The sequence below is a fragment of the Leptosomus discolor genome, chromosome 3 (assembly GCF_034619465.1).
Source record: "Leptosomus discolor isolate bLepDis1 chromosome 3, bLepDis1.hap2, whole genome shotgun sequence".
NCBI lineage: Eukaryota > Metazoa > Chordata > Aves > Leptosomiformes > Leptosomidae > Leptosomus > Leptosomus discolor.
Genome location: NC_141393.1, coordinates 56,614,013 through 56,637,933, shown reverse-complemented (window position 1 = coordinate 56,637,933; position 23,921 = coordinate 56,614,013). Strand labels below are relative to the sequence as shown.

At 39.9% G+C, this 23,921-nt stretch overlaps 1 protein-coding gene across 1 annotated transcript; it reads right to left on the bottom strand.

Moving 5' to 3' along the window:
• Positions 1–1,710: 1,710 nt before the first annotated feature.
• On the bottom strand, positions 1,711–23,879 carry SCP2 (sterol carrier protein 2). Its single transcript, XM_086462180.1, has 16 exons — positions 23,838–23,879; positions 20,605–20,659; positions 19,983–20,054; positions 18,000–18,131; positions 16,955–17,019; positions 15,770–15,896; positions 14,830–14,893; positions 14,481–14,567; positions 13,717–13,867; positions 12,642–12,789; positions 10,590–10,697; positions 8,883–9,036; positions 5,901–5,994; positions 5,173–5,302; positions 3,664–3,743; positions 1,711–2,594 (listed from the first exon to the last, which is right to left on the bottom strand). Exons 1-16 carry the CDS (start codon positions 23,877–23,879, stop codon positions 2,499–2,501), a joined length of 1,605 nt encoding a protein of 534 aa, XP_086318306.1. The 3' UTR covers positions 1,711–2,498.
• Between the last annotated feature and the right edge of the window lie 42 nt (positions 23,880–23,921).

The following is a 23,921-nucleotide window of genomic DNA, read 5'->3' as shown; positions in this document are numbered from 1 at the left end:
CATTGTGTTTGTGCCCAAAACTCTTGGAAAAGGCATGTTCTTAGCTTGCATAACAGACATCTACTCAGAGCTCTTCTGGTAGCACCAGTGATTCAAATGGAGGACAAAGCTTGCTAATGAAAGGGTGTATATACAACTCTGTGCAGAGGAACAAATTGTTTTCAGTACACAATTACTGCCGCAATCCTTTAATTCCCCTTTATTTTAAGCCACAAGCCAAATGGCAAGAATTCAGGAAAAAGCAGTGTTATTTTGTAGAGAGCTAACACTGCTTTCATTTGAGAGACACGACTCCTATCTACTACAATCCTTTGGGTAAGTCAATAAACAAGTATACAAGAGGAAACCTGATTCATATGCCCACATTGTATTTTAAGAAGTTTACAGTGGAGCAAGGCCATATCTGTCCTATTTAACACCAAACTAATGCCTTGGAAAAGAAGATCAACAGTGGGGAGATAAATGTTGATTCACCCAGATACTAAAAGACCCAGGCTGAGTACAAGAGCTGCAGGCAGGTCTGAACACCAAGTGCCTGGACAGTAAAACAGACAGTTGAAATTCAGTATAAATAAAGTGATGCATACAGAACAATAATTTAAAAAAAAAAGTTTCAGCTTCACAGTGCAGAAATTAGCACTGAGTTAGTATGAAAGAAACGAGCCCCCAGTTTTAAGAGATCTAAGAAAACATCAGCTCAAAACTAGTAGTAGTCAGAAAAGCAACTGAGGAAAGAAAAATAAAAGCAGAAAATGCTCTTGTATCTTAAAAGCTTTTTAACAGGACAGTCAGAATGCAGCGTACAGGAAGGATACACGGATGGCCAAAAGGCTACAAGTCTCTCCATGTGATACGGTTCAATACAATGTCCTCTTCTTTAAGCTGTGAAGCCTGAAGGTGATAGGGCAAGACTATAAACACCAGAGTGCTTTGAAGCTGTTCACTGTTTCTTCCAGTAAAAATAAACAACAAAACACCAAGAAAAAACCCAACACACCGAAAAAACCAGAACCCACACCAAAAAGCAACTAAGAGGTATAAAATAAAACTGCAATGTGTAAGTTAAATAGGAATAAATTTAATTCTACATGATGTGCAGGTAAGCTACAGAAATTCTTGACCCATGCTAAAACAGGCTGTCAAAGATTCAAAAAAGGACTGGACAAACTCATGAAAGACTATCCATCAAGAACTTTAGATACAGACATACCACTTCTGGCTCAAATTTGTGAGCTGGGAAAAAAAATTAAAGTCACTGGCAGCTAGAAAAGTATTCTGGGTAAACAGATGTTTGGGCCATCTTAATATTCCTTCCAAGGTACTACCAGTCAGAGCACATAGTGGGCTGGATCAATTTTTGGTCTAATTCAGTACTGCCATTCCTACTGCTCAGCAGTCTGCTAACCATTCACACTAGATGAGCAGAATGATTGGCTTGAATTAGCTCATTTTTATTATGATTTTAGTTAAACCAGGGAAATGAAAGTTTGTGTGTCAGTTACTGAGTCATGGCGCACCTATGCGAGGATGTGAGGTATGTATGCTGGCCTGAGACATAGTTTATGGAGTATCTACTGACAGTGCCTGAGGAGGAAGACAGATGACTGCGGGCGCCTTTCATGACAACCTGTATGAAATAGTCAATTCAGTGCATTAACATGAAATCCATGTTTACAAATCTGAGGAAGTCACACAGAAGACCAGGAAAAGTGTATTTAATTTTCTATTAAACTTCCGACCAGAATACATTTTCCCAAAACAGAAGTTAAAGCTTTTTACATTACTGTAATGATCAACACCAGATTTTCTCAGGAGAAAACAGGTAAAATGTCAGTTATAGACTCTGCTCTGCTCTCCTGGCAAACCTAATCTTTTTTCAAGGTGAAGTATTATCACATCCTGTGAATCTCAAAGCAACATTCTAGTTCCTACTTACTTCTCGATATTTTATTTATTTTTTAATTCCAAAGTAGTAGTAAGAGAAGTATTTTAGAGGAAATTCCTAAAGCCTATTCTAAAAAATGATGTTAGAGATCCCCTTTATAAGGCCATTTTATTTTAAGCAGCAGCAAATTTGTTAGAATGGAAGTCTGAAAGCATTTGTATGACCTGCTGTTACAGCTTTTAAAAAAATGCAATTCATTTAATTGATATATCAAACTATTTATAACCTTCCTCACTCTCTTCCCAACTAACCTGAACAACAGTAAGCAGCCTCATTCAACTCCGTTTTATAAATTTTTTCATATTGATTAAAACAAAAATTGTCACAAGTACCCCCATATACCATTTGTAAGAGCTAGTGCCTCAAGCTTAGCCTAAACGTCTTTGCCATAGAGAAACCGATGAAATTTATTAAGCAAATTAAGGTCCTAACCACAGAATTGAGGGGAGAGAGGTCCAATCAAACCCAGCCTGCACCATATTACTGATAATGTCTAGTTTCTTTCTACTTTTTTGTCAAGAATATAAAGTACTGACTGTTTACACTAATGAGCTCAAAGTTTAGCTTTGCCTGGCTGAAGTTGTAGATTCTGAAGTTTCATCGCCATGCCCATGTTCCCAGAAATCTTCAATTTGCCTTGAAAGAATGCCTAAAAAAAAAAAAGAAAGATTATGAAATGCAACACAACATATGCACCCCTCGCAAAAGTTATGAACTATTATGTATGTGCAGGTCTTGGCCTGCAGCTTTATAACTGCAGCAGCTTGACCAGACACCTTGCATTCATCAACAAATGTAACTTCTGACACTAGAAAGCAGAATAGCAAACTGAGGAAGTCGTACGCTTATTGCATTTGCAATACCTGAAGAGCATAAACTTGGTATTCCTTGTTTCTTGGATTATCGTAACGATGGATCTGAATACAAAGCAGGGCAGAATATCCAATGTTTTGGTAGTGACAGTTCAGAGTAAATATTCACTATTTCAATTGAAGATGATAAAGCAATAATGTACAGCAGACGCCGCAACTGATTTCTTACTCAAGTCCCCCCCAGCCACTACTGGTTCTGGTACTGATGAATTCAAATTTTACAAATCTAGCTTGTGAAACAGACACATTAAAGATTTGGGTTTTTTCCCCTCCAGACTTTGTAAAAAGATGAACGGTATGCACTAAAATATCCAAATTGTAGATGTAGCAGTGCAATTGCTTCTGAATTTCCTATATGTACAACTTCAACTTAAATGTCCAAATGTACAATATGGCTGCTTTTTACACAGTGAGGAATAAAAAAATCCAAATCATCATGGGCATTCAGTGGATGCTCACCTCAACTTCTATTTTTCAGCATCCAGATTATGCCTCACGCTAATGTCTGCAATAACTGTAAAGCCCTCCAGAGGGCCAACATTCCCCCCTTCATAAGTCATGCTGCAAACACTAGTTTCCCCGTCTTCTCTGCAAACAAAGCACTATCATATCCCCTGCTGGATTACCTACAGGATGTCTCTGATAATAAGTACCTGTTCAGAACAGTACATACTGTGTTTCTTGGTTAATCTTACTTTGGCCAATTTGTTCAGAGAAACTCAAGAACTGTAATTTTTCAGATCAGCCATAGCAGTTTTGTAGGAGGGGATATACTTAGATGCTTTAAACTTAAACACATTCAAAACAAACAAGTCAGTCCTCTTATCCCATCTTTGCTATACTTACTGTCTGAGGATTCATTTTGCCAGTCATGAGAGCCAACAGATCAGCATCAGCCATTGTAATTGTACAATCTGCCTTCTTATCTGTAAGACAGAGTTGACTATGAAGATTCAAACTGAGAGATGAAACAGTAACAGAAGCTGCAAAGCTATGAAGAATCTGTTGATACAGGTGAGCAAAATGGTACCTGAAGTATACACAAATAAGAGCCATTATAAAAATGTCAGCAAGAGATCACCCAATAGCCAACAGCATCTGTGCCACCTTGTAGCATAGACCACCCCAACACTGAAGAAACATGCACCCTTCTGAAAGGTGCTGAGCAAATTCATTCCTTGAAGAGAAATAATAACCTACTTGTAAACAGACAGAATGTTAATTGACAATCGTCTTAAGTTCTATCAAGCTTAAATTTGCTAGTATCAAGATCAACTCAGAATAAATGTGTTTTCCCCTGTGACACTCTGAAGATATTCATCACTGATATTTCAGGCATTTCCTGCCCTTTCCTTCAATGGGAACAACATGTGCATTCTAAAAGCACTCGTTTGAATTAATTCATATCCGGAAGTTTTTCAGATCTTATCACCAGAAATAAACTGAAAAATTATTTTAATAAGCTCCGATAGAAATACTGATATACACCGAAGCACTAAAAAACAGCACACATCTTTTCCTACACTCATCTTAATAATAAGCTTAACTCTTTGATAAAATCCTGTCCATAAAACAGAAAACACTGCTTTTCTTTTTGTAGCAACTGAGACCAATGAATTCCAAAGAAATCCCCTGTCATGTTTTTATTTAAAAGCTCTATGATGCAGGTTCATGGATATATGAGATTCTCAGGACAGACTGTTGTCTTTGGCTTTTTATTTACATTACTAGGATGCATGACTTCAGATATGAGACAAGACATTTTCACAGCAAGGGTACAAATCCTTTGTTTCCAATACTTTTATGGGGTTCCCACCACCACCCACTGTGTGTCTTATTTATGTCTGCTTTTTTTAAAATGGAACTTGAAGTTTATGTCAGCTGGTATGGCACTGAATCAGTCAAGTTTTATCACGTAACTAGCTGCAGAGAAGTAACTTGACAAGACAGACCACCTTACTGCCTACCAGTGTCTCCAACAAAGCAACTGAAGAAACAGCTACAAACTACATTTCTGGCCCAAATTTTAAGATGTGAGAATAACAAAACACCTGAAGTTGGGAAAAAAAAAAATATTTTTTTTTAATTCTGATTCCTGTAAAAGTCACATGATAGATCTGTCTGAAGCCTCTAAGAAAACATGCAATTATCTAAACAGAATTCAGAGTAGAAGATGTTTAAGTCTTAGTCTGAAACATCACGGATTAAAAGTGTCAGTAATAAGAAAAGTTTATAATTAAGGTAGCTCTTCACCACTTTTGCTCAAGGTCACTATGGCTTGAACAGATTTCCAATTTATATACTTTTCATTACTTTTACGTGTTTTCTGCAATGACATAATAAAACAGCACTGACCTGAATTAACTACCACAGAGCCTTTACCATTTTTCACATCTACTACCCAAGTTGCTTCTTTCCCACCAGGACCATCTTTTATTTTGAAGGCAAAGACTCCACCGATTTTCTTGACAAATTGCTCTCCTTCCTGTAATGACCATGTAAATGTGCAAATTATCCATTTACTCCAAAATAATTATAAAATACTTTGAACTGAACAGAAAGTAATTTAAAAACATTTAGCTTTTCTACTAACAAAAATATGTACTTCCCTTTATTAGGTTTCACTTAAACCAATAAAAAAACCCCAACAAAACCACCAAAACCCACAAACTATGACTATATTAAAATATATCAACTAAGAAAAACTACCACTGTCCTAACAGTCTTGTCTTGATGTAACTCTGACAAAATGTGATTTCTTCTTCTAATGACAGTTATAAAACAATTAACAAATGCCAAACACAAACATAATCTTTGTTGTGTTAGTTTGCAAGCTCCTCACATACAACCTAAACTTACCTTTACTGAAATATCTACGCAGGTAGGAACTGTCTGAAAAAGGATAATTTAAAAATCATGGCACAGCATACAACTATTTCTGACACAGCGAAATTCAAAGCCATAACATTTGTTTCAGCGAGCCGTACTGAGGAACTGATTGATGCTCTATATTCCCATCAGGTTTCACACATGTTCTCTGATAAATTAACATCCTGTTGTAGGTAAAAGTAGTAGTCAAATACCTCTTGGAGCTTCTTTTCAATCTCTTTGAAGACCAAATGTGACTTAAATCCATCAACAGCTGCGCTGAGAGGGACAGCCTCAACACGGCCGGTGCTGAAATTAGAAACCCATTAATTTACGTATCTTTAATCACATTTTCAGCATCTTCAAATTATCACAAACAGGCCTAACACTAGCGAGAACTGCCACACTGAAACACTTCAGCAGTATAGAGCAACTGCGTGATACCAAAGTGAAGCTCACTCTCTGATGGGCTTGACAGCTTGAATCACAGTTACTTCAAGTATCTAGATGTTTTTTGCATGTATGGACAGGACACTAATTTTATAATGAAAGTAAATCATTAATTTCATTAAGATGAAACAGCAAACGCTACTGCCACCCCCTGTGTGAAGGGAGAGCAGCACAGGCACCGTCTCAGAGAACTATCTTCTTTTTTGCTTTTGGCCAAACAAATCCCCTTTTCCCTCCCAATTCACGTGGGTCTCTTAACTGTCACAAGAGGTACTAAGCATTATTCCCAATTCTCTGGAGCAGTCACCCTGTACGGCCCAACAGCAGCATGAAACCTAATTCTTCTTCATTTCTGCAGAGGCACCCAGAGCTGATGTAAGTACAAAGATGTCCAAAGAAATGGCAATTCAAGCAGCAGGAAAAACAAGTTTACAACTATCATCATCTCTCGGCAGCAGTGGTTGGGTTTGATATTGTTAAAGTGACAGAATCATTGAAGATATGTTGCTAGAACTTATTTGTGTGGTGCTAACACTACCCTATAGAAGTATGCTTAGGTAGCAATAGCAGGGACTGTCTCCTTTGAAGAAGACACTAAGGCCATACTAACAGGATATGAAACTAACAGGACGTGAAATTGTAAGGTGTAAAACCAAAGAAAAAAAAAAAAGCAGAACTGTTTCAAAGACTGATCCAAAATGGATCAAGTCCTGCTGTCATTTATCCTGATGTACATTCTCGGCAGCTAGTACTAAAGCCACTAACTACAGGCTAGATCTGAATGCAATGACGAATTCTATGTGCATTGCTGTAGAAAAGTGGTATGAAGTATCTTCACAAAACACGAAAAGCCATCACCTTTCCCTTAATTACACAATACACAACATCACTCAGTTACATAAGCAGCATCTGAACAGATTAGCCACACTGTTCTGTCCCAAAGTCTGATGTATGTTAGTGCTGCTTGTGGCAGGTATCTCCCACACATACAAGCCTCTGGGAGAGATAAGGTTTTTAAGTTTCTCTAATGCAAGATGAAACTAGTATTGCTAAGATGTCTCTGGTTTGAGTTGTAACTAAGAAAGAATTAAAAAAAAATCTGAATACAAATGAAGGTGAAGTGAGCTGTAGTAAATTAGACTTAATTTCTTCAGAAGTATTATCTACACATGCAAAGCTTTTCCTGACAGGAAGGCACTACTTCTAGCAGTACACAAATAGCAAGAGATTCCCTGTTCCATAAATTACAGTATTTTTAAAGACAAACTTCAAAGCAATGGAAAATAGTATATTCCCTATAACAGTCTTTTCCCCTCTGATTTAAAACTGTGTAACTAACACCCACTGCCACGTTCTGTGAGCAAGAGAATCCACAAGAAGACACGATTTTTCCTGTATCACACATATCTTCTCATATGGTCTAATCTCTTACAGATTACAGAAGTGACAGGATTATCACTTCTGACAGTGTACTACAAAAAGTTACTGCTGCAGCCCTTGAAAGTTCATTTGCTTCTTTCATTACCTCTTCCACAGATTATATAGCCTGGAATTGCAGAGTTCTAGCTAAAATGGACATTAGAAATATGAGCTGGAAGGGAATATTCCTTTTTGGAAGTCCACTACATGATAAATTTTACCGTTCACAGGTTTTTAGAGCAAATCAAAGCACTGGCATCAAGCTTTAAAACTAAAACTGTACTACCCACAGAGTCTCTCTAAACAAAGTTGAAAGTGAAAACGTAAAGGGAACTGCGTATTAAAAAAGTGACTCCTGAAATTCTGGTATATTTACAAATTTTAAGTATTTTCTCTCAATATCTGTCCATCCTAGCATAGAACTATAGCAGACTGCCAAGCAGCTTCATCACAGTGTTCTCCCCTCACTCTGAAGTATGCTACAATTGCAAGTGCAAAGCCTTTAGCCGGGACTGGAGGAGTAACATGCCTCATTCTAAGGAGTACTTAAAATACCACATGTAAAATACAGCTGAAAGCACTTCTTCATGAAAGCAAGCTAGTATCAATTTCACCAGTGAAAGCAGTGGGTATCTCTGTTCCCATGGGTGTCCTGCTTTTTTGGCAAGTCCCTAACTTCAATTAATTCATTGTAATGCGGCCTGTTTCGTTCTTGGAAGGACTTCTTTTTTGGTTGGCTTTTTTCCCCCTCCAAACATTAGACCTTTCCTTACAGGAAATCACGCGAGCCGTTTTTACAGGCCGCTCTGCCCTTTTCAGTAACTTGTAACTCAGCAGATGTTGTTTATCAGCAATAAGGCACTGTGTAAGTTATAATCTCTGTGCGCGCTGTAGGTACACAACAGTTCCAACTGCTGAGCCAGCTGCAGTTCACAGCGCATTTTCCTCCTTGCACGGAGACAAATAATAATTCTCACAAAAATAAATCTTGAAACACAAAGATACGGGAGCCCAGTCAACACGAAGCGAGCTTAGTTCACACCACTACGGAACCCGCAGTGCAGGCTCCCAGCGACGGAGCCCCGCACAGGAAAGCGTTTCCCTCCAGCAGCGCACCTCCCGGCTCTGTGCTCCGCAGAGCCACCGTCCGAGGGGCGACTGTTCCGTAAGGCCTTTCACACCCACGGCGCTCCCCTCCTCCCCTGGAGGTCGGCCACACGCAGAGGGCAGCCCCTCAGCTGCCCCACCGCGCCCCCTCCCGGGGCGTTCAGCAGCGGGCCGGGCCCGTCCCGCCGGGCGGGGCGCCGCGGGCAGCCCGCGGCCCTCACCTGCCGGCTCCCGGGAAGCCCATGGCGTAGAGGGTCACCACCACGGCCCCGCCGACGCCCAGGTTGTGCTGCAGCGCGACCTTTGCCCCGGGGACCTGCCTCCGCCCGGCCAGGCCGCGCAGCTGCCAGCAGAGTTCGGCGCACTGCGCCAGGCCTGAAAAATCGAGCACAGAGCGCCGCTGGTTACACGAGGTGAGGCAGGCAGGGCAGGCACGCTCCGCACGCCGCCTTCCCTAGGAGCTGATGCAGGCCGCAGGGCCTGAGGCGGCTCAGGAGCCTAGAAATACATTTTCTCGGGAGGCCCAAAGGGAAGGCGAATCCCTTCTCACCATAGCCCTGATTTTCTGATTTACGGCCGGTCTCCCCCCACTCTTCCACCAGCTATTTCTACAATTATGATCCAGTTCCACCGCACGCACGTTTCTTCTTCCCTCCATCATCCGCAGACCTCCATCCCTTCCTCCCCCTTCCCCTAGACACCGTGCAGGCCTTTGGGCAAGGCTGAGGAGGAATCTGCGTTTTACGCACAGAAGCTTACATGTTGCCAAGTGAAACATTACAAAAAGGACAAGTAAGTTTTGTAATTCTAGTCATAGATGAGAATTAACAGGTTTCATTTACATTCTCTCAGCCTCAAAGAGAGAATGTGTACCGGGATGCAACCTGCCCTGGAAGGGTTTGTAAATTTAAGATGACGTACGTGACCCCCAATTAGCATATAGCTAATCCCAAGACTGTTTCATAGTGAAATTAAGCGGACAGTCTGTAGAGATGTCCTTAATGACTCCTCCCCACTTCCCATGGCAATGGAGGCATGAACACCAGTAATTCCCTCTACATTTATCACTGTAACTGACAAAAGTTTAACACAAACCCAGCAATGTAATAACTCTCATCCTGTTACAGATACCCAGAGTCTCATTTACCTGGAATGTTTTTCTTCCGAAGCTTCCTAATACTTCCTCCCCCACACTGACTGCAGATTATCTAGCTGTTACAGCTATTTAGATTAAGGTTTGTTTTACAAGGTTTCCTCTTCTCCAGTTTTGAGAACTCATTTCCAAACAAGGAAGGTGCATTATCTTCACAAATCCAAACATCTCATCCAAGAGCCATCTCATTTGGAAGCAAGCATAGCAGTTTAAAGAAAACAAAAAAGACCCACCAAAATAAAAAAAGGAAAACCTATGTTGCTGGGAAATGGTGACTAACTGAGCTTCTGTTGTAAACATCAGATAAATATTTTGACATCCAAGGCTTAACAGAAATAGCTTTTATTACAGCTAACAAGGGCCATTCAGATGCAGTAAACATCTCCAGAACCTGAATTTTAAAAGATGACAATATATGAAAATAGTTACTCAAACTACATTCAGCGGAAGTAGTACTATTGAGCAATTATTTAGAAAAAAAGTTAAGCTGTTTTGCAGGTTGCTTTAATAACAACAGGGGGGAAAAAAGCACCATAAAATTAAGTAAGTGCTAATAATCAAATGCACACTGCAAGGCTTTTGGTTTAAGCAATCCTACATGGTCAACGTGCCTTAATGCTTGCATTAGCTGGAGATGAGAATCAGCTCCACAGCTCCCTTCTAGTCTTACGAAGCCCTTATATTTCATACAGACATACAAGTGGGAAGCATCTGCCTGCTCAAGAGCTGTATCTTGTATCTAACTGGCATGACTAAATGAAATGGTTTTACATACCTGTAGCACCAAGTGGATGCCCCTTTGAAATCAAGCCACCGCTAGGATTAATAACCCATTTTCCTCCATATGTGTTGTCTCCTCTGTCAATCAGGTCACAGGCCTTTCCTATAAAGCAGTATTTATAAAAGAAATATGTTCATTTTTTGGTTTTAAGTGATTTTTCAATTCTACTGTCACCAAAAATGTTGCATGTCAGTCAAAATCTAGGAAATACTACACCACAGATTTTACAAAGAGCAGCCTGAAATTAGCTAAACTACATCAACAAGACTTGCTTATACCACTGGAGAAAGTGTAACGTGGAAAAGTAAAAGGGCTAGTGCTTGATACAAAAGCTTTTGTTAAATTTGCTGGTTTGCTGATATACAGTATTATGATATAATCAATACAATGAAGTTGTTCATTATTTGATTAATGAAACTGCAGTGATAACTATGTTTTTTGCAAGATTGGGGTTAGCTGTAATTTGCGATCCCTGGGACACAGAGGTCCTGGTGAACACCAAGCTGAACACGAGCCCTTGCCACAGAGGTGGTTAACAGTACCCTAGGCTGCATTAAGACATTAAGATAGTAAATAAAACCACTCATAAGACTAATGCATAGAATTGCTTAGCTTTCCAGACTATTAGTTCCCATGCCTTCAGCAGACAGTTCTCCCTTTTAACCAGACCCTTGTTCCTTACCAGCTTCTTCAGGCTACGTTATTAACGTTGAAGCCTAAAAAAAGATCTGCCACGTTTCCTGTATTTGTAACTTACTTCTGCCATTAAATGGGAATACTAGGTTAGTCTTGCACTTTTAAATCCACAAAGTGGTTTATGCTGTTTCACTAATCTCTATGTTTCACTAGTCTACTGTTCCAAGATAAGTTTCACATACTATTAAGGTCAGACTGACTGAAAGGTGGTGAGAATTGCACTACTAAATTATCATACACAAGACTTACTGGTCAAATAGACCAGTACCATCAGGATTACTCTGTATCTTCGATTAAAGGAATGAAGCTAAAAAGCTTAATGTACCTATTTAAATAATGTCAAACATTCACCATTTTTACTGCAGATACCATAAAAACATCACAAAGAGGACAGTAAAAAGCAAGCATTCAAAGGCAAATATCTGAAGACCTACAAGCACATTAAAAGGTCTTCCTGAAGATCTACGAACTTCTCTGTTTCACTGAGAAAGCTTAGACTTAATACAATACACCATCTAGTGATAGAGTATGATATTTTCTCAAAATTAGTTAAAAACAAGTTAGAGAAAGATTACATCAGATGATTAGGCAAAGCAAGTTTAAATATATCAAATACTGCAGTAGCAGTTCAATGCATTATTTATTTGAAATCAAACAAAAAACTCTTCAGTAGAAAGTTTTAATGCTTTGACTTACATACACAGAAGTAAACTCCACTGCCATTTAGCTTGTGGTAAATCCACTCACTTCAATGAAATTAAACTAATCTGGACAGATCGTGCATTGTTACACAGTTGATTTCAGAGGCATGTTCACAACTTGTCAACAACTCCGTATTTTCAAAGGCAAAGATGTTTCAAGGTTTTTAAAAAGTTATACCAAAGATAAGTAGCTTGGTAAGGCCCTCTATAGGCCATTCTTGTCCAATTTTTATCTTCTTAACAGGAAATAAAAATATGCAGGGAAATCTTGGGGTAGGTAAGTACATAGCCCTGGAAAAGGAGCATAATACCGAGAAAGATCACAAGAGTTCTTAATTTCCTTGCTCTGCTTGCTTAAAAGAGCCATCCCTGCACAAACTAGCCATATGATTTTAATTTGCCTTGTACATTTCTTCAGAAATCACAGTAACACGCTCATTTGTTAAACTAACTCTAGAGTTTGCAGGTCTTCCTTACATTACTACAGTGGTAACTTGCTTTCCCCTCTTATGAGGTTAGCTGATAAGACTTTCAAATATAGAAGATCTGTCCATTAGACAGCTCCAAGTTCTACCTGTACGAACAGATAAAAAAGTATTTTTAATGCTTTCCATTTTAATAAAACAATGATCTCCACTGATGCTATTACCTTCTGGACAGAGTCCCAGAGCTTCGTAGGTAATTAACTCATTAGCTGAGAAACAGTCATGAAGTTCGATCACATCAACATCTGTAGGTTTTAGGCCTGCTTTTTCAAAACATTTTTCTGCAGCTCTTTTAGTCATATCATAGCCAACCTGCAACATGAAGAAACTGCATTAAAATATCATTAAAGAAACACAGCTAGCCATTTCATCTCTACACTTAATTTTAAACATGCTTCTATATATCCTGTAAGTGAAAGTACCCTGTAGGAGGTGCTGTTCTAATTTATTTTAATGCATCACATATCAGAGTTTAACAATCACACAATATGAATTGTATAGAAAGAAATAAAACATTCTAAGTCTCATTGTTGGCATGTGAAAACTTTTCTGGGGTATATCCTCTATTTTCTCAACCTTGCTCCCACACCAAGTTACTCCTTTGTGTGACTCAGACCAACAGCCTTGAAAAAAAATCCTCACACTGTCGTGCTACCTTTTTCTATTAGCCTTCTGACTAGAATGCTATTTGAAACCCAAACAGAACATGACTGCAGTAAAAACTACTGGGTATTCTAATGGTTTGACCCACATCAAATTATTTATTTTGCAGCAGGATCCAAATTTTGCCGTTCAGGTCCTTCCCTTCATTCTACTTAAGCAAGTAATTATGACTATATCCAACAGGTTATTTCAGCTTCAGTATTACACAGACATAAGTAAAACCGTTTTAAGTTTCATTACTCTTATAAACAGAAAAATTAAAGAAATGTTTTTATTGCTGTTCAAAAGTTTTAAAAGAGTAGCCTTTAAATAATTTGTTAAAACAGAGATTTTTGATACCCTGTTTACAAACTTCTTACTGTTATTCCACCACCATACTCTTTGCTTACTCCACCTTCCCAAATGAAATTACTTTTACATTCACCAGAAAGTATAATGTTTGCTTACTTACATGAAATTTCTACAGCATCATTAGGACTTGCAGGTATTAAAAAAAAAAAACCACAACAAAACACCCAAAACCCACACAAACAACAACCCTGAGGAGTATCAGGGAACACAGAATTGTAAACCTACCACATTCATACAACTGTTTTCTTCAAATGTGCTTGGATAATCAGTAGCCATCACCTGGGCTAGAATTTCCACAGCTTTTGGCTGCAACTTACGGCTTTTCACAAACTCCTCACTAGCCAAAATTGCAGCTGCAGCACCATTTGATGTTGGACTGATTGAAAGAAAAGTAATAATGTCATCATTCTAAATTAGTAATGTCAGTCTTCCATAGAATTATTTTTTAACACAAACTCAAAAAAACCCAAAACATAAAGGACAAACAAAGCCCCACTTTCTTTGGCTGATGCCACTGAAACTAAATTCCACCAGTGTTTGCTGGACACTTTCAGTAATATTTATAACATTTGAAAAGCATGACATCAAAATAGAAATATATCATTAAGGTGTTTCAATTTAAAAAAATAAAATAAAACCAAAGCTTCTACTTGGCTATAAACATTGTTAACAACAAGCCTTTCAGGAGTGTATAGGAAAGGCTAAAGAGAAGAATTAACATAACAGCAATGGATGCATATTGGTAAAACCTACAGAACAATGTGAGAACCCCAAAGTACGAAACGTATTTCAGCTTACTGTATGATACTGTGAATAAGTACCTAGATAGTGTTTGATCAGGACAGAGATTCCACATTTGTTTTATTTATAAGAGGGTTTACTTAATCTGTACATTTTAATTTACGAGCAAACAGATATTTATTTAAATAGATGTCCTATATCTGTCTTAACATCAGTATTTATTTCACAATGCTAAGTCCTCTCCTTACCAACACTGTAAGACAGTCAAGAAATCAAAGATTTTGCGAGAATGCAGAACTTCATCTAATGTGTACTCCTTTTGGAACTGGGAATACCTAAGAAAAACACACAGATGCCATCTTAGTTTTAGCACAGCCCTTAGCAGCAGGCATACTAATATCACACTATTGGGCAGCTAGAGAGCTGCTTTTACAAAGTATAAGGCACTGGATACAGAATTTATGCTGGGTATATAATTATAATAATCTCATTCCATAATAAAGAACATACACTGCAAAGTATTTCTAACCTTAATACTCAGTTTTGCATTAATTTTTTAACAGCAACGTATGTTCAATATAGAGGTAGAGTACTCACGGGTTGTTAGTTGAATGGCTATGATTCTTCCATGCAATTTTGGCGAAGTATTCTGGATTTGTCCCTGGAAGGGGAAAGCACGCCGTGTTGAAATACACTGTTTACCCAACAGTGCTAACACAGCTTTTTAAATGTCATAAGAATTTGACCTTTACAAGCATCTTTACAAGAGACTTGTTATCAGGGGTTTCCTTAGAATTCAACTTAGGCCAAAAAATTAGATAAAAACTGCAAACGTGGTTGAGTTTTAGCTAACAGAACATCCTACTTGGATATTTCACACTCACGAACGTAAAAATACAGAAAGTAAGTGCATTTTATTTGAGGTATTATTATATTACTGAAACCTGAACGCTCATTTACCTATCAGTGCAAAACAGCTGCAGTGAAGTATAGGAGTCTAAGTCTAAAATTTTTTTCCATATACTAGTCTAAAACTAAGTGCAAATAAGAGATGCCCAACAGGCCAGCCTATTAGCTTGGAGCCAATTTCCTTGTCTGGTGAGGGGTTAAGAACCGGCAGTGGCAGCAGCCTAGTACTAGTACATATTGAATCAAACACCCGAAAGCTTTTGTCAAACAATTCAGTCCCAAGCCTGTCTACCCATCCTAAGACACAAGAAAAAAAATGCAGGAAGTTGTGCAACCTTATCACTCAGACCTTACAGAGGCACAGACCATACCACTAGCATGATTACCAGACATAGCCTTAATTTTGTCTCCTGACAGTTTTGTTTCCCTATACATCACCAACTTTTCTGTAGATAACTCCTTATCCAAATGTATTCCCATATGCATTAGCTGTAGATGTTACAGTTGTAGCACTTGAGTAAAAGAAAGGACACTGAATGCTGTCATTTTTTAAAAATGAAATCCTAATACATATTTTTTAAATCACTGCATTAAAAGAGAACAATGAAAAAAATGTATTTTAACATACCATACTTCTCCATATGTTCTTTGCCAGCACTTGCAAACAGCTGAGGTGCTAGTGGAGCATTTGCTAAGCCATATTTGTTTGCCATAATTTCCACATGTTTGTCAGCTGGATTAGCTCTGTCTGAAAACTAAAAATAAGATAAACAGTTATAAATCAAGTCATAATTTCTTTTCTTTATCACATCCCAAAAAAAGTGCCATGGATTTCAAGCAAAATAGAGGTTTTTCTGATATTTTAACAATTCCACTGGACTACGTTGTGCTTCAGTGACATATTTTGAAGAAGTTATAATTTCCAAACTATAAGAAAGAGTACATAAGCAGAAAATGCTTAACATTATAATCACTGCACTGATTCAAGGCAAGAAATGGCATAGGACTGGTCCTATCACAGTCACTATTTTCAGCAGAGGACTTCAGGTATTTTTCACCCCAGCTTAAAATACTATAGTTAATATAGTTCCAAGTTATAAAGTTAATACTGTATTAGTATTTTCAATGCAGGTTAGATGAAATATCATAAAGCATGTTCAAGATAACCCTTTCTCATTTCAATCAGTTGTTAAATTTAACATTTCTCACCCAAACCTCTGCATATATAATAAAATTTGGCAGTTCTGTAGATAAATGACATACGGGCTCTAACACTGCTTGCCATAAGGCAAGATACAAATAAAACCCCACACACTTCTCCAGTAAAAACAATGAAGAGAAAAGAAAGAATGCTTCATCAAAACCCTTGGGTTTTGAGAAAGCATGTTAACTAGTCAACTGAGTAAGCATCAAGCCAAAAGCCAGAAGCCAGAAGACCTAGATTCTTTCTTCAAGTTGCTGTGTCAGTTTGAGAAAGACACTTCAACTGCCCAATGCTTCCTTAGTCTACCTGGTGTTTTCATTATTCCCCATTAACCCTGGCTTTAATGCATTCTTGGCAAAATACTAAAAGCATGACATACTACATAAAATTAATTCTAAAACAATCCATACAATACTTGTATGTCATAACTGCAATCAGAATCATAAAACTCATTAAAAGTTCCCATGGATCAAAGTAATGGTTTATTTTGTAATCATCTACAGCAACATCTTAAAACAATTGGTATTTATGAGAATATGCCTCACAGAATGAGGAAGTGTAGTTCATCAATGAACATAATGAAACATATAAAGTGTTTCAGACACTTACACCCATAGAAAGGGATCCTTTCGCCATTCTCTCAAAGCCGAGTGCCAGAACACAATCCGCCAAACCTTAAAATAAAATTTGTGGTTATTAAAAACACTGCGTAATTATAAGTAACATTATGTACTAACAACTGGTCAACTACAAGAAATATACATAAACACCTACCAGCTGCTTTTCCTCCTTTCTTCTTTTTTGAAAGTGTGTCAAATTGGGGTGGGAATGGTATTGATACGAAAAAATACAAACATATTGATACTGAAAAATGAGAGATCACTGCAGGGTTTGGGTTTATTTTTAAACTGTTTGACAGGAATTATCCTAGACGATGAAGCAGTTACGTCTGCTACAAATAGTAGAATAATCATTCAGAACGTTACTATAGTTTTGATTGCAGAAAGATTGGCATTTAAGAGAAAGAAAGTATCAAAGTCCACAAAGTAACTGCAGAAACAGAAGGAAATGCTCATCCGTCAGTTCAAAGCATAGTCTGTCACAAACCATTGCTCTCCTCCCCTCCCTTCCAAAAATGTGTTAGTGAAACACTTGTGCTAACTTAAAGTTAAAAAAAAAAGCTAAAAAAAAAAAAGCTACACTGTTTAGCAGATTCTTCTCTCCTTTTCATCCTGCAGAGTCTAGTGTCTTGCAGTACTATAATGCAACTTGTTCCACACTACTCCAAACAGTTCTTCCAGAAAAAACTCAACTGGCTTAGTACTTACTAGGTTCATACAGCTTATGGCACAAGAAAGGACATTTATATCCATATACCCCATTTTACTGCATCACAGACATAGTCTTAGGTGCACACATAATGGTCTAGTTCATAGTGATGGTCTTACTCTTTTAAGTGCTTGGTCTTCAATTTGTATATACAACTACTAATCAACCTTTCAGCTGAGTGAGGCAGAAAATTCAATTTTGCCTATGAGGACGGGACATTTACAACTCTGAGTACTCGCACATTCACTAGTTCCCTTCTTCATTCAAGTTATATTGACAGAAATAGATGATACCTATTACCCAGCCCCACAGGAAAACAACTCACCTCCTTCTACTAGTTGTCTGGCCATGAACAAAGCAGTTGATCCAGTAGCACAGTTGTTGTTAACATTAATGATAGGAATGCCAGTTAAACCCAAACTGTGATAGATAGCCCGTTGCCCACAGGTTGAGTCACCTTTAGACAGAGACACAACATTAAAATAAGGTACACACTCAAACTTCACCAGTAAAAAGAAATCCCACTATGTATGTGCAATGCTATCACTTAAACCGTAAACTTGAACTTTTGAACTGTCACCTTGAGTATGTCTCACAAGTATCCACAGTACAAGAACCTTAGAAACAAGGTGAGAATCATCAGATTTTAAGAAGAGAAGTTTCTGCTCCTTCTGGGATAACAGGCTGTGAATCAACAGAAGGTAACTGGACTAGACAGAAACGTCTTAGAAGGGTGGCTTGGAAGCTGCTACAGGTATGACGGCTGATTGACCCTACTTCAGTTGCCATGATACAGTCATTAATAGAGAAACACGAAGAAAGTAAATGAAAAACTCTCTTTTGACTGGTTTGACAAACACATCAGGCATCTGTGAACTGGAGTGACAGGAAAAGGTTCAAACCAGTCATTTAGCACCATCGCCTCTCACTATGATAACCAGTGACTGCAAGTTAAAAGCTTCTGCTGAGGGCATCTATCAGGAATCTGTTTGAGGGTTGTGCTGGTTTTAGCTGCGTTAGAGTTAATTTTCTTCACATAGCTAGTATGGGGGTGGGTTTTGGATTTGTGCTGGAAACAGCGTTGGTAATACAGGGATGTCTTACTGCTGAGCAGCGATTACAGAGTCAAGGCCTCTTCTGCTTCTCACACCACTCCACCAGCTAGTGCACCAGGGGAGCACAAGCTGGGACAGCTGACCCCAACTGACCAAAGGGATATCCCAGACCATATGACATCATGCGCAGCATATAAAGCTTGGGGAAGAAGAAGGAAAGGGGGGACGTTCAGAGTTATGGCATTTGTCTTCCCAAGTCACTGTTACATGTGATGGAGCCCTGCTCTCCTGGGGATGGCTGAACACCTGCCTGACGATGGAAAGCGGTGAATTAATTCCTTGTTTTGCTTTGCCCACGTGCGTGGCTTTTGCTTTTCCTATTAAACTGTCTTCATCTCAATCCATGAGTTTTCTCACTTTTATCTTCCCATTCTCTCACCCATCCTGCTGGGGGGAAGTGAGCAAGCAGCTGTGGGGGGCTTAGTTGCTGGCTGGGGTTAAACCACAACAAGGGTCCTGCTGACAATGAAGCCAGGGCAGCACTGTGTCAGTATGTGAACAACTCAGTTTTGTCTACATCCGCTATGAAGCATTGTTCTGGAGCCATAGTAAGGCACATACTCTCAATAATCTTATAAAGTACCTTAAACCATGGTAATGTTTCTATATATGTCCATAGATTAAAACAGTTATGAACCTCCCACAGAGCAGACCTCATCTATCACTTAGAGCTGAGTCCAAACAGGTATCTCTTACATGCTCTTGGGCAAGGATACCATACATGGTTGATCCCCAAAATACCCCTAGCAAGCTTCTTCAACTTGAGAGCAATGGATAAACAAGCATATCCATTCTAGTGTACACACAGCCGCACACAAAGATTAAAAGATTTTTCAAGTCTATTGCCATGAACATTATAATACGTAAGTTTTGCACCACTGGAATAAATATACCACCTGATCTTGCTGAAAGAGCTACTTGTATAAAACATTTGCAAGACAATTTTATGGAAGCCTTTCCATACCCATTACTAGAACCGTAAACTACACCAGTAAACAGACATAGATCTGTGATCACTAAAAAAAAAAAAGATCACTTCTAAAAAGTTTGAGACAATTCTACAAACTGACACGATTAAATAGTATAACCTGAAATTGATGGGATCCCCTGTACTTTATCCATACAGATGTGGATAAACTTTATCCACACAGATGCCTGCAAATGTCACATCTCAAACAAATCACATTACTTACCATAAACATAACCCACACATGCCTGCTCCACTGCTGAATAAGGAATCCCAGCATCAGCTAAAGCCTTCTGGCCTGGAAAAAATTTTAAAAGTTAAAAAAAAAAAAAAAAAAAAAAAGCAGCTCTCAACTCGCAAACCTAGAGCACTATCTACGATTCATGCATTCACAAAGAATAAAAACACAGAGCTGTAAAAATTCCTTATTATATGATGCAAATTAATACAGTCTTGCACCTTAATTTTCATAAGGACAATTTTGCAGTACTTTGAACTTGAACAAGCTCCTTTATCAGAAAACTTCATGCAATCAATTCTGTGTTCACGTACAAAGGTTGTTTATCTCAGTGAAAGTATGTTTGAATAATAGATGTATGTATTAAATTACTTAAGTGTTCCATTCAACTTTAAGATATCCTTCTGACTTCAGTACCAGAAGGCAGCGAGTTGAACAGGTCAGTTATGGATTTTGCGAAAGTGGGGTTTTTTGTCAGTTTTAGATTTGCTTTTTTATACAAATCTTTACTGAATAGTAGCTGTTCCTTCATAGGTATAATAAAAAGATTAACTGTAAGACTTAAAATAAGTGTCAGCCATCAAATTGAATGCTTGCTTTATTAAATTACCTGCCTCCTTAGCCATGTCAGGATAATCAACGCTGGTCTCACCAGGCTTTGTGAACTGACAAGAAAAAAAAAAAAAGGAAAAAACAAACAAAACAAGAACAAATCATAGTGAGATTTAATACATCTTCTGCTCAAATTGACATATTTAAAAGCTTTATGTTTGAGAAACAGGTTTGTGAACAATTGGCTTTAAATAATGCAAACAATTTAATTGACCTAAAAGTGCATCCACAAAATCTGTGCAATTCCCAAGTGCTACTGCCAGACCCTGTGATGGCTAAAAACAGAAACCAGTACAATTTTATGGAAGCTGAGGACCATTTTTGCTCAGTCTTAAAGATGACGCATGACTTGCATGGAGATGGACAATAACCCTGTCCAAAGCCTGTGGGTGGGACAGAGAACAACTGTCATCTTCACTGATTCATTATAATACACAACATGATCCTCACTACGGCTTTGATAAATACTCCACCTCCACTTTGTTTTGTTATATTCCTATTTGTAAGAAGAAAATTATTCTTCTTTGTATGGAACTCAATTCTACATAAGCCTCCCTTTCCCAAGCCTTATTCTACTTTTTTTACAAGTCATATCATACCTTACCCTCACCATTGGAGTAGAGGTGGTATTTCTATTTTCTTCGTAGTATGACTCATAAGAGTCTACCAATAAATACATGTGTTTTGCATTTTTTATCATTAACAAAGTGTCACTGCTAAAAAAAAAATCCTCACACTAGCTACTTCTAGTTCTACATATTAACTTTTATATACTAACAGTGAACGAACAATCTGCTACTTCCTTATGCTTACCTCCCCAACTCCAGTCTTTCACAGCACTTAGCTATACTTTTTGTAGTGCCTCCTTTCCTTTAGACAGAGAACCTTCATACTGAAGGTCATAAGAAAAATCAGTCAATGAGGTGATCATTACAAAAGTCTGTAAGAGCGATTGACTGACTTGGCTAACACAGAGAGTACTGACAATGTCTCAAATCATAGAGTAGTTTGGGTTGGAAGGGACCTTTAAAGGTCATCTAATCTAACCCCCCTGCAGTGAGCAGAGACATCTTTACCTAGACCAGGTTGCTCAGAGCCCCCTCCAACTTCTCCTTGAATGTTTCCAGGGATGGGGCTTCTACCACCTCTCTGGGCAGCCTATGCCAGTGCTTCACCACCCTCATTGTAAAAAATTTATTATATTTAGTCTAAATCTACCCTCTTTTAGTTTAAAACCATTACTCCTTGTCCAATCACAACAGGCCCTGCTAAAAATATTGCCCTCATCTTTCCTGCAGGCCCCCTTTAAGTACTGGAAGGCCACTATAAGGTCTCCCTGGAGCCTTCTCTTCTCCAGGCGGAACAACCCCAACTCTCTCAGCCTCCTCACAGGGGAGGTGCTCCAGCTGCCTCATCATCTTCGTGGCCTCCTCTGGACCCACTCCAACAGGTCCATGTCCATCTTGTGCTGGGGGCCCCAGAGCTGGACGCAGCACTGCAGGTGGGGTTTCACCAAGGCGGAGAGTAGAGGGGCAGAATCCCCTCCCTCAAGCTGCTGCCCATGCTGCTCTTGATGCAGCCCAGGATGCAATTGGTGTTCTGGGCTGTGAGCACACATTGTTGGCTCATATCCAGCTTTTCCTCCACCAGTACCCCCAAGTCCTCCTCAGCAGGGCTGCTCTCAATCCCTTCATCTCCCAGCCTGTATTGATACTGGGGATTGACCTGACCCAGATGCAGGACCTTGGACCTGGCCTTGTTGAACCTCATAAGACTCACATGGACCCACTTCTCAAGCTTGTCCAGGTCCCTGTGGATGGCATCCCATCCCTCAGGTGTGTTGACTGCACCTGTCATCTTGGTGTTATCTGCTAACTTGCTGGCATTGCCCTCAATCCCACTGTCTATGTCGTTGGTGAAGATATTAAACAGCACTGGTCCCAGTACAGACCCCTGAGGGATGCCACTTGTCACCAATCTCCATCTGGACATTGAGCTGTTGACCACTACCCTCTGGATATGACCATCCAACCAATTCCTCATCCACCAAACAGTCCACCCATCAAATCCATATCTCTCCAATTTAGAGAGAAGGATGTTGTGGCAGACTGTGTCAAAGGTCCTACAGAACCCCAGACACACAACTTGCATAGCTCTTCCCTTGTCCGCTGATGTAGTCACTCCATCACAGAAGGCCACTAGGTTGGTCAGGTAGGACTTGCCCTTGGTGAAGCCATACTGGCTGTCTCAAATCACCTCCCTGTCCTCCATGTGCCTTAACACAGCTTCCAGGAGGATCTGTTCCATGATCATCCCAGGCACAGAGGTGAGGCTGACAGGTCAGTAGTTCCCAGGGTCCTCCTTTCTGCCCTTTTTAAAAATGCATGCAATTTTTCCCTTTTTCGAGTCACCAGGGACTTCACCCGACTGCCATGACTTTTCAAACATCATGGAGAGTCTTCTACCTTTTGTCTCCTCCCCTACCACATCGCATGCTGGAGAAATACCCATGCAGCACCAAAAAAAAAAAAAAAGGTATTTAAAAAGTGGGGTATTTTTTTTTCCTGACTACTCGGGCAAATATCAAACTTGTTTAAAGTTTCATCCACCGAGATAAAAAAGGTTCCTTTAGCTTTTGCTCCCCTTCGAAAACGTGCCGCGCTGTGTGACCTCCGTGTTGGCAGCCGAGTGACCAGGGGCAGGAACCCGCAAGGCACCTGCTCTGCTGCCGCCGGCTCTCCTGGAGCCCATCGGCCCCCGAAAGGGACGAGCCCTTGACCCCAGTCTGCAGTGACACCGGGACACACGTTTAATTTGGCCGGCGCATCCGTCCTGCCCGACACACCGGCCAAAGACGAACTTTGCACCGAGCCGCTATCGCCCAGGCCGATCCGCTCGCCCCGGCCGGCACCGCACGCCTCGGCTCTCTGCAAATGCACCGAGACTCCCGCCGCATTCTGTGATGGGCCCTGTCCCCACCTGCGGGCGAAGCGTACGGTCCACAGACGGCCCCTACATCGCCCCTCCGTGCCCCCCTCAACGGCGCCACAAGGGGATGCCCGAAGGGGAGACGCCTCAGGGGCGCCGCCGAGACAAGCCCCGCTCGGGCCGACCCCGCCACGCACCCAAGCGCCGCTCTGCCCTCCCGCACGGCCTCAGCGCCCAGGCGGTGCCGGGGAGGGCGCAGGTCGGCAGCGCGGCGCTGGGCCGGCGCGGCGGACGGCCCCGTACCTTGGTCATACCAACGCCCACCACGAACACCCGCCGCTGCATGATAGCGGCAGCCCCTGCACGCCCCCTCCTCCTCTTCCGTCG